Source organism: Prionailurus bengalensis, chromosome C1 (assembly GCF_016509475.1).
Source record: "Prionailurus bengalensis isolate Pbe53 chromosome C1, Fcat_Pben_1.1_paternal_pri, whole genome shotgun sequence".
Taxonomy (NCBI): Eukaryota; Metazoa; Chordata; class Mammalia; order Carnivora; family Felidae; genus Prionailurus; species Prionailurus bengalensis.
The window spans coordinates 189,066,555-189,078,616 of NC_057345.1; the positions used below are offsets into that span (position 1 = coordinate 189,066,555).

General features: G+C 40.4%; 1 protein-coding gene across 1 annotated transcript in view; it reads left to right on the forward strand.

The window, feature by feature from the left end:
- Nucleotides 1-512: 512 nt before the first annotated feature.
- Nucleotides 513-12,062, forward strand: part of KIAA2012 (KIAA2012 ortholog) — a 109,457-nt gene continuing 97,907 nt past the window's right edge. The window contains exons 1-2 of the mRNA XM_043577508.1: nucleotides 513-1,055; nucleotides 2,458-2,742. Of these exons, the coding sequence (XP_043433443.1) occupies nucleotides 972-1,055; nucleotides 2,458-2,742 (369 nt within the window). The 5' untranslated portion in view covers nucleotides 513-971. The remainder of the gene's footprint in view (nucleotides 1,056-2,457; nucleotides 2,743-12,062) is intronic.

Below are 12,062 nucleotides of genomic sequence, written 5' to 3' on the forward strand. Positions count from 1 at the left end.
CAGAACATTTAGCATCTCAGGCCCCTGCTTGCTAAATGCCAGCAGTGGTTCCCAGTCATTGGGATAACCAAATGCCCCTCCCCCACCTACATCTCCCAAGTAACCCCCTCTGGAGATTGCAAGTTGCCCAAGTGAGATATGCAAAGGAATCTGGAGATTTCCGGTATCTGAACTCAAAGCAACAACTACCATAAAAAGGCTTCATGTCCAGTTGAGTAATGCTGGAGCTTAGCCAAGGAAAACGTCACAGGTTGCTTTAGGTGACCTGGATGACTCCCCTGAGTCTGTTAATGGTTAGTTGACAGTGTAAGGCTTGCATACCAGGAGAAAGGGAAAGACACTTTCTAAAAGCAAGATGAGTACTATAATCAAAAAAATATCCCAATATCGCCCCTGCTCCTGCAATCAAGACTTGAAATCTGAGCCTAGTCCCTTAAACCTTCCTCTCCCCCCCCCCCCCGCCTCCCTCCCCCCCCCCCCCCCCCCCCCCACCTCAGTGTGTGAGCACTGCCCTCAGCAGTCTCTGCCTTGCCTAGGCTGGTTTAAGAGACTTCACTTCCCTGTGCTGCCATAGCAACCAGGAAACAACCTCTGCTCACAATGAGAAGGATGGTGCCATGGCCCAGATCTGTAGATGCACAAAGCCGGTAACAGAGCAACAGGACCAAGGGACAACAAGGGCAAGGCAAAGAGAAGAGAGAGGTTGCCCAGAGAATAGACAATCCAGAGCTTGAGGAGTCTGAGTTTGCAGTTTATTTTTTTCTCCCGACAAAGACACACACTGTCTAAACTGTGTGGCTGGTTGTTATTAAGAAGCTGCTGTACGAAGGAAAAATGTATTTAATAAAAGGCCCAGTGTTTGTGGTCTTCTAGGGCTCACTGCTGAGCTCAGGAAATCTTGAGGTGTGACCAGTTTTCAGCCTTCAAAACCAAGATGAACTGCCCTTGAGAAGGGTGGTCAGGAGGGAAACATGTTCACGCTCTCTCTACTGAGCCGGGGACATGGGAAGTTGGTCCAGAATAAACAGAAGCTAGAAGTCTATTTTGAACCAGAGGTAAGTCTTACAGCTGAATAAAGGCATATTTTGGGGGCGGGAAAGGAATGCTCTATTTTTCCATTTGGGGCTGAGCCATGTGTGTTTTGGTTCCGTTTGTTAGTGAGGTGGTGGGGGTCACTGGTAGACTTCCCCTTCTTGGTAAAACTCAAGAAAATAAGAAAGTTTGCTTGCACATCAATATTGCCACTGGGACCCTCTTCCTTCCCATTGGACACTAACTTACAGTCTCATTTGCTTTAGACTGAAGGAGATTCCAGATTGTCTAGAATTCAGGTGGTTTGGTTCAAGATCAGAATTTCCATGTGGGTTCTAGGCAAATTGATGGCTGTTTGGTTTTGAGAAGTTGTCCTCTGTGATTGAAATGTTGCGTATGTTCATGCCATTTCAATGGCTTCCTTGAACTGTCTGAAATTCAACCCAGAGGACTCACACTTAACATAGGCCAAAAAAAATTTTTTTTTAAACAATAAAAATAAATCTCATTTTAGAAGATTTTAAAGAGGTGGCAAAATTCCCTTGTACTGGAATTTTATTTCATTGAATCCTGCCAGGAATAAGAAATCCAGTGGTGTTCTTTGAAAATTTTTGGATCATACAGAGATTTCCATTGTCTTCGTAGTTTGTTGTGATATTTGACCTTTGCTATGTTAAAAGACATATAAAGTTTCAAAGGACCTCTGTAGCCAGCAGCATTCACTTACTTACAAGATATGCAACTACTTTATAGGGTCTTAAATAGCCAAATTAGGTAATGTTACATAGCATCTGGAATGTATAGAAATTCTCCCTGTGTACAGTCAAAGTGATGGTTGGAACGGTTTTCCCCTAAACTGCCAGCTAGTCCAGCTCTAATTTCAAAGTTATCTGCTGCCCTTGATGATTCTGACTACTTATTTGCATACTAGGAAATTTTAACTGGCCTGTAGCCTACACTCTACCCTATTTAAGACTCTGAGCATGAATGGCTCTCCTGAAAGTTGCAGAGGGTAAAACAGAACAGAACTCTGCTCTGGGTTCTACTAATTCTGAGGTGTGGAGAATAAAACCAGTTGCTAAGAAGAGTGGTTGTGTTCTGTGACACCATGGAAGCATTCAGAGAAAATCAGTCACTAAAAAAATGTCGGGGTGCCTGGGTGGCTCAGTCAGTTGAGCATCTGACTTCAGCTCAGATCATGATCTTGTGGTTTGTGAGTTGAGCCCCAGAACTGGCTCGCTGCTGTCAGCACAGAGCCCACTTGGATCCTCTGTGCCCCCTTTCTTTGCCTCTCTCCTGCTTGCACTCTCTCAAAAATAAACATTTTTTAAAAATAATTTAAAAAACTAAAAGATGTCAAACACCTTGCACAAGTAGTATTGCTACAAACGGGCCTTGGATCAAGGTGGTTTCTTTCCATTGCAGGATTACTTGAACTGGAAGTCCCCAGAAGATTATGTCCTGGTCAGCAAACCGCAGGATGACGGCATTGCCAACCAGCACACCTGGAGCCTCTTTCTTCCTAAAACATTCAGTACTAGAAAGGGAGCCCTGATCCTCTACTCAGAAGGTTTAGCCTTATCAGCATGGACACCCGAAGGGAGGAGAAAAGGCCCCTACCGCTCCAAAGGCCACAGGAAGAGGCTGGGTTTTGAACTGCACACACTCCAGGACCTCAAAGAAGCCATCCTGGCATATGGAAGGGGACAGGTAGGCAGAACAGTCCTGGGTTTGGGGAAGATGCTGGCCTGTGGGTCTAGAAATCCAGTTGTAGCTTTGGCTATAATTTCTCAGACCCTAGAGAAGGTATAAAACACTTGGATCTCCATTTCTTCATCTCTATAATGGGATTGTACCCTTGGCCTCATCTGCCTCACTCAGTTGTCAAAAGGCTTAAATGAGATAATGTATGTGAAAAGGCTCTGAAAGGATAAAGGGCTATATTACCATCATTTTGTATTTTCCTTTCCGTTAGAGTAATACAAAGTCCTTTTCAGCTTCAGACAGATCCAGGCCAGCAGACATTTCATCAGAATCCTTGAAATCCTGTCTCATAGCCACAAGCATCATCATCATACCTCTGATGTTTTTGGCTTTGTGGAAATGAGAGGGAGAACATTTTAAATATTTACCTTGAGCCCTTCAGCATCTGCAGAAGTTAATGAGTTTTTCCATTCTGAATTTAATGTTAAGGGAAAATCCCTGTGCTCATTTTTCTGATTCATATGTTCTAACGTCTTATGAGATGTCCACATGGCCCCTGCTTTATATAAGTGCATGCATCAGCCCTTTGGCAAGGCCATGTGAGAGTCTAGGAAGATGTATCACTTTATACAATTCTAGGCCATAGATGCTGGGTCACTCCCTAGTTGGTTTGTGTTTTTTTTTAAGTTTATTTTTTGAGAGAGAAAGAGAGTAAGAGATTGAGAGTTGGGGAGGGGCAGAGAGAGAGAGAGAATCCCAAGCAGGCTCTGTGCTGTCAGCACAGAACCAGACATGTGGCTTGAACTCACAAACCTCGAGATCCTGACCTGAGTGGAAATCAAGCCTCGGTCGCTTAACTGAGCTACCCAGGCGCCCCCACTCCCTAGCTTAAAAGTCTGCTGGCTTCTCATTCCCCACAGGATAAAGTCATTGGCTACCTATACCAGGCTCTTCACGCTGACTTTCTCTTCCATATCCAGCCACATCTACCCCTTGTTCTTACCACCACCTGAACTGTGAACCCGAGACCCTACCCATATGAATAGCTTACCATTCCCCAAATACTCTGTGCCCTTTCCTGACTCTATGCTTTTGTATCTGCTTCTCCTGCTCCTGCTTACCCTTCAAAATATGACTCAGATGTCATTTCCTCAGTGACGTTTTCTCCACTTCTCTAGGCAGAGATATCCCATTGCTCCCTCCTCTGTGAACATTCCCATACAATCATGCATTGCCATTTATCACTTTGTCCATCTCTCACCATCTCCTTGAGGGCAGGGACCATGTCTAAATCATTTCCTGAAAATAGTGAGTACCCATAAATGTTTGTGGAATGAATAAATCGATCATGTAGGATACTTCCAGTGTTTCTTACATCATCTCCCAGTATCATTATTGGGCAACTTATCACCTACCCCACCCTAGGCAGAGCTTCCAAAAGGAAAGATTCCTCTGCCCCTTTTCATTCTTTCAAAATACAGAGAAGTATTGTATGAGAAGTATTTTATTTAATCTTCACAGTGACTCTGTGACATATGGTTTTTCTTGCCCCCTTTCATAAATGAGGGAACTGAGGCTCAGAGGAGTTAAGTGACCTGGTCAAGGTCTCAGAGCTAGTAAATGACAGAGCCAGAATTCAAACCTGGGATTGCTGACCTCTCCAGGGCAGGCATGCTTTGCACTTGTGCCCTATTGTCCATGGACTTGGAAGGGCCTCCAGATGTCACTGTGCCAGGACTTGGCCTGTTTGCCCTCACATTCATTCCTCACCTTTAACTTACTTTGCTCTACACAAAAGTAGGGTTGACCACAGACTATATATAATTCCACAAACATCTGTGTCAACTGGCTTCTAATTGAATTTGCCAGTGGGAGACACTGGAAGGAGACTGGAGAGAGAGAAGAGAAAAGCCAAGATATTTCTTCCCTTCCATTCTATCTGCAGGTGGTGAGGAACACTTGCATCACCTCTGTGGTCCAGCTCCCAACAGACAGGCCCAGTGTGACTCTTCACCAGGTTCCTCCAGCTGACCCTACCTGTTCCTCCCTCTGTCCTTGAGCCCAGGGATGGTGCTGGTTTCCTGATGTTACAAATATCAGTGTTGCTTCACCATATTTCTGGCTTCTGAGCTCTCTAATCACCAGTGCAACCAACTCCCTGAATTAAATTTTTGCTGTGTTTAAATACTTGAGTGGTTTCTTTTTCCTGGTTGGACCCTGCTGTATAGGCTAACTTATTGTCAAGAGTAAGAATACCTTCCACAGCTTTCAGACACTTGTCAATATGGCTTAAATATTTCAGGAAGCAGGGATATTTTTACTTTGTAAAGTAGAAGAGTCTATTTGGGGATGGCTTCATTTGGGTTAGACTTGGGCTCAGTGAAAAAGGGAAGTTCCTGTCTTCCTGTGGTACCCACTTAACCAGATACATAACACACACCTGTAACGAAACAGAACACTGTATTCTACCACCAAATGGGTAGAAGAGAAATGGTGTGAAGAAATCAGAAAGAAAAGAACTAGTTACAGTGTAGAAATTTAAGATTAAAGGACATTGGGGTGCCTGGGTGGCTCAGTCAGTTAAGCGTCCGACTTCGCTCAGGTCATAATTTCCCTATTTGTGGGTTCGAGCCCCGCATCAGGCTCTGTGCTGACAGCTCAGAGCCTGGAGCGTGCTTTGCATTCTGTGCCTCCCTCTCTCTCTCTGCCTCTTCCCTGCTCATGCTCTGTCTCTCTCTCTCTCTCTCTCTCCCTCTCTCTCAAAAATAGATAAACATTAAAAAAAAAAGATTAAAGGTCATTGTAGGTTGAAATAGGAGGAGCAACCTGAAGGGATCTGGGATTAAAGAAAATGAACAGCTTGGAAGAGGACAGCTTTGTGAACTGTAGACCACCATCTGATTATGAAACCTACAGACTGGCAAGAAGCTTTTAAAATCATAATATCCGGTGCTGGGAAGGCTCTGGGGAAATAAGCCATCTCATACATTAGGAACACACATTCACAAGACTTTTCTGAAGGGCATTTTGGCAAAAGCCTATATAATACTCTGATTTAGCATTCTACTTTTAGGAATTTGCCTTAGGAAATAATCAGAGATGTGCCCAAAGATTTATGCACAAGAATGTTTACTACAGGTTATTTATTACTATACAAAGTATTGAAAATAATAAACATCCAACAATGAAACATCAATTAAATAAATTATAGTACAGTCATATAATGGATTTGGGGTTGGGCAATAAAGTCATGTAGTAGTCATGAAGAACATGAGAAAATATCCACAGTATGTTTTTAAGTCAGGTTACAAAGTAATATTCATATAATAAAAACACCAAAGTTCTTTAACATTTTTTGGGTATTTACTATGTTCCTGCCACTGCTTTAAGTACTTTTTGTATGTAACTCATGTATGCTTCCCATAAGTCCTGAGGGTAGGTACTATTATTATCCCATTTTAGAGGTGAGGAAATTAAAGCATAGAGAGTTCGAGTCATTCACTTAAGATTATACAGTCATGTAGATAATTGCACCAGAATTCAAGACTAGCAATATAGAAAACATCATCTCTCTAATGTAATTCCAATTTTTAAAAATTAGTTATATAAGTAGGGGGATACATGTCAAATTTTAACGATGGGTGGTGGAATTAAAAGTCATATTTTTACTCATACATACATTTTTACCAAACATTAATTTTTTAAGTCATAGAATTTTATGAAGTCATGGTATTTTAAAAATTAAATTTAAATCTATGGGTCATCTTTCATGTTTATGTGGATTCCCTGTACATATGTAATTAAATCAGATTTCCTCCTGTTAAAAAAATGAATAAAATAAAAAAATTTTAAAGTAAAAATCTATAACTTTGAAGGAAGTAGACAGTGACAGAGAGTGAGGTTGACCTTCAAGAGCCAGATGAGATCAGGAAGGGAAATGAGATAGAAATAGTACTGTAAATTAGGCCCACCAATCACCACACTATCTGTTCCTCAGGGTCAGTATTTCCTTATCAAAATAGTATATAGTTCAAGAGTTAAAAACACCACACTCAAAGTAAAAGAACCAAAATGGGGGTGGGAGGGAAGGGGAGATAGTTGACAGAGTAGGGCTGCTTACAGAAGGATCTATACTGGCTGAACTGTGAATCAGGAAACCTGCAAAATTCCAGCTCATTCAGACCTGTAATAATAGAGCCCATCACAGGGAGGTGCAATTAAGTTTTTAAAGCATCTCACATTATCTCCAGTTCCATATATGGATCTAATGACATTCAGTGGCAGTGTGTTTGGGTTTATAGCTCAACATACACTTATTCTTTAAATTTCTTTCTTTTTTTTTTTTTTTTTGCTTTTTTTTTTTGAGAGAGAGAGAGCACTTGTGGGGGAGGTTGAGAGGGAGAGAGAGGGAGAGGGAGAGGGAGAGGGAGAGAGAGAGAGAGAGAGAGAGAGAGAGAGAGAAAGAATCTTAAGCAGGCTCCACACCCAGTGTGGAGCCCAATGCTGGGCTTGATCTCATGACCCTGAGACCATGACCTGAGCCGAAATCAAGAGTCTGATACTTAACCAACTGAGCCACTGAGGTGCCCCTTCTCTTTAGCTGTCTTGATGGCCCAACTCTTAATGAGCAAAGATAAGTGCTAAATCAAGAGATTAGATGTCAGAGTTCTCACACTTCTAGATACACACAATATGTTGCTTTGTTTTTCAAAGAAAATATTGTTAAAACATTCCTAAAGTGATAATCATTTTTCCCAAGGGCTTTAATTCATTCAGCCTCTCAGTATTTAGAAATCAAATAGTGGGGCATCTGGATGGCTCAGATGGTTAAGCATCTGACTATTGGTATCGGCTCAGGTCATGATCTCATGATTTCATGAGTTGGAGCCCTGAGTCGGGCTCTCTCTCTCCCTCTCTCTCTGCCCTTCCTTTGTCTCTCTCAAAATAAATAAATAAAATTTAAAAAAATTTTTTCAGTAATCATATAGCTATAAAACCTAAATAACCATAGTTTGGGGTAGTAGGGTAGCATCTAAATGATAGTAATAATGATGCTCTTGAAACATAGCAGAAGCAAAGCATAGAGAAAGTACTTCCCAAATCATCAGAAATATTAAATAATTTTCACATTATTTTAGTATTTCATATTTTTTAAATGTTTTTTTATTTTTATTTGGTTACAAAGAGTGTGTTTGTTTTGTCTTTTTTTTTAACGTTTTAATTATTTTTCAGAGAGTGCAAATGGGGGAGGGGCAGAGAGAGAGGGGGACAGAGTATCCAAAGCAGGCTCTGCACTGATAGCAGTAAGCCTGATGTGGGGCTTAAACTCACAACCTGGAGATCAAGAGTCACATGCTCTACCAACAAAGTCAGCCAGGTGCCCCCAGTACTTCTTATTATATTTTTAGAATTTTGTAAATCTGGCAATATTTTTTAAATATCCAACAATGGAACATTGATTAAATAGTGTGTTAAAAATAATTTGTTTCAAAAGTTCAATTCACAGAGCATCCCATTTCTCTGTCCCATTGAGGGATAGATAGGATTTAGATTACTATAGTTGATTTCAACCAAGGATATATTGCTTCTGCCATCTTCCTTATACATGTAGCTATGTTTAAGAGTAACATCAAATTTGTTCCACTTTCAGTGTATCCTTATGCATTCTACACTGCCTAATTTTTCTCCACATCTCAATACTGAATGCTCCTAACTCTTCATTTGGTGTTTTCAGCCAATGTCCAAGCCATGAAGGCATCTTCAGGCTACTATTTTTCAAGTAATATTGTGAGAAATATATTTTTCTGTTCTAAACATAATGATTCATCATACAAAATAGAAAAATATAGAAAAGTAGGAAGAATAACAAATTACTTTTTGAACCAAAGATCAGGAAGAAGAAGTTCCTTTTGCAATAACCTGCTATTTGTTCAATGGTGTTCCTAAAAAGTGATCAGAGCTTGAATGGTTATCAACAAACTGTCAAGTAGGCACCAAAGCAGTGAAGGGGAGACAGAGTGATTTGACTGTACTCCTTCTGCAGAGTGTCCTCCATCTGAGCAGCTCCTGAGTAGTTGTACTTAGGAAAGATCAAGAGCAAATCATGGTTCAGCCATGACAATGAAGTCAAAGGTATTATCAATAATAGCCAGCACTTATTGAGTGCTTAATGTATGCCAGGCATTTTATCTACATAACCACACTAAATTTGCACAAGCCTATGATCTGGGTGCTAGTTTTACCCCCTTTTTGTAGGAGGAAACACTGGGGCTTGAAGTTAATTAACTTGCCCGAAGTTACACATCTAAGGGGTGGAGCTAGGCTTAGAATCGAAACAACAGATTCCAAAGCCTCACTCCTAACTCCCAGAGGGTCTCATTTTGAAGATTCCATATGCTCCAGAGAAAAGAATTATCTCTCTTGCTTTAACAGCCTTTTTAAAAAAGAGATCTGGCTCTTCCAGGGGTGCCTGGCTGGCTCAGTTGGTTAAGCATCTGTTGATTTCGGCTCAGGTCATGATCTCACAGTTCATGAGTTCCAGCCTTACATCAGGCTCTGCACTGACAGCACAGAGTCTGCCTGGGATTCTGTCTCTCCTCTGTCTCTGCCCCTACCCCGCTTGCTCACTCTCTCTCGCTCTTGCTCTCTCTCTCTCAAAATAAATAAAAATAAACTTAAAAAAAAAAGAGAGGGGCGCCTGGATGGCTCAGTCGGTTAAGTATCCAACTTCTGCTCAGTCATGATATCCTGGCTCATGAGTTTGAGTCCCATGTGGGCTCTGTGCCGACAGCTCAGAGCCTGGAGCCTGCTTCAGATTCTGTGTGTGTGTCTCTCTCTCTGCCCCTATTCCACCTGTGCTTTGTCTCTCTCTCTCTCTCAAAAATAAGTAAGCATTAAAAAAAAAATTTTTTAAAAAGAGAGAGAGATCTGGGTCTTCCAAAACATGCCTTAAAACCATTTACAATTCTAGGAAAGCAAGTCAGATTTTCATCAAATTAATCTGGGTTATAGGTAATATGTTCATAGTTAGCCATAAATATGATTCAGTAGACTTCTATTTTTCTAGGCTTTATGTACTTCATCCACTGATCCCATGTATACTAGATTGAGAATATTTATAATGGCCAACACATAACACTATTATATCCATCACTATTCTAAGCACTTTATACTTACTATCTCATTTAATCCTCACAACAACTTTATGAGGGGTGTACTTTTTCATTGCTGTAAAATAGGCATAACATAAGATTTACCATTCAATTTTAAATATACAGTTAAATGGCAGTAAGTACATTCACATCATTGTACAACCATTACTTCCATCCATCTCCAAAACTTTTTTTTTAACATTTTATTTTTAAGTAATCTCTACACCCAACATGCACTCGAATTTACAACCTAGAGATCAACAATTGCATGCTCCACTGACTGAGCCAGCTGGCACCCCCAGAACTTTCTTTATCTTGCAAAACTGCACCCATTAAACAATAACTCCCTATTCCCCCTCCCCACCAGCTACTGGCAACCATCATTCTACTTTTTGTCTCTATGAATTTGACTAAGTACCTCATCTGAATGGAATCATACAGTAGTTATGCTTTTAGTATTTTGTGACTGGTTTATTTCACTTAGCATAATGTCTTCAAGGTTCATTCATGTTGTAGCATGCATCAGAATTTCATTTTTTTTCAGCTGAATAATAGTTCTCTATGTATATACCATGTTTTGTTTATCCCTTCATCAGTTAATAGACATTTAGATTGCAGCCAAATTGAATGGCTATTGTGAACAAGGTTGCTATACACATGGGTGTACAAATACCTATCTGTTTGGGGAGTCTGGCTGGCTCAGTTGGTGGAGCATGCAACTCTTGGTCTCAGGGTTGTGAGTTTGAGCCCTACGTTGAATGTAGAGATTACTTAAAAATAAAATCTTAAAAAATATATATCTATCAGTTCATGTCCCTGCTTTCAACTCCTTAGGGTATATACCCAGAAGTAGAATTGCTGGATCATATGGTAATTTTACTTTTAATTTTTTGAGGAATTGCCATATTGTTTTCCATAGATGCAGCTGCATCATTTTACATTCCCATCAGCCATGCACAAGTGTTCCAATTTCCCCGCATCCTCACTGATACTTTTTATATTCTGGGTTGTTTTTTGTGTTTTTTTTTTAATAGAACCATCTTAACAGGTGTGAAGTGGCCTTTCATCATGGTTTTGATTTGCATTTTCTTAATGATAAGACACATTAAGCATCTTTTCATGTCCTTATTGGCCACGTGTATATCTTCATTGGAGAACTGTCTATTCAAGTCCTTTGTCCATTCTTAAAATAAGGCTGTTTTGTTTTGTTTGTTTTTGAGTTGCAGGAGTTCTTTATATATTCTGAATATTAATCCCTTATCAGATATAGAATTTGTAAATAATTTCTCCCATTCTCTGGGTTGCCTTTTCACTCTGCTGATGGTATTCTTTGATGCACAAGTTGCATCATATTCAAGAAACTATTTCCAAATCTGATGTCATGAAACTTTTCTCCTGTGTTTTCTTTTAATGTTTATTTATTTTTGAGAGAGAGAGACAGAGAGAGACAGACAGATAGAAACAGAGTGCAAACAGGGCAGGGACAGAGTGAGACACACACACACAGAATCCCAACCAGGCTCCAGGCTCTGAGCTGTCAGCACAGAGCCCAACACGGGGCTCAAACCCACAAACTGTGAGATCATGACCTGAGCCGAGGTCGACGCTTAACCGACTGAGCTACCCAGGCACCCCTCTCCTATGTTTTTTTTAAGAGTTTTATAATTTTAGCTTTTATACTCAGGTCTTTGAGTTAGTTTTTGTGGATCCTGTGAGGTAATGGCCCAACTTCATTTTTTTGCATGTAGGGTATATACTTTTATCATGCTCATTTGACAGTTTCTTAACTGAGGCAGAGATGGGTCAAGTAATTTCCCCAAAGTCACACAGCTAGTAATCCTGGTGGAACCAGGATTCAAATCCAAGCAGACCAAGCTCTTATAAGAACTAAAGCTTAATTTTTGCTGGTTTTGATTCTAGTTGTTGCACCTTTGCATTTGTGACATATGGCTCGTCAAATCTTTGATGCTAAATTGTTTGGCCAAGAATCAAGCCCTGTTACAACATTGCAACTTTGGAAAAATTCAGACAGCTTTATGATTCTCTTTTTAATGGCTTGATATCCAGGAACATATCATCACCAAAGACATATGGGAGAGAGATAGTATCATTTGCACAGAATCACAGAAATTAAACCTGCAGAGAAAACAACTGACTGAGAATGGTAGTGTTTAC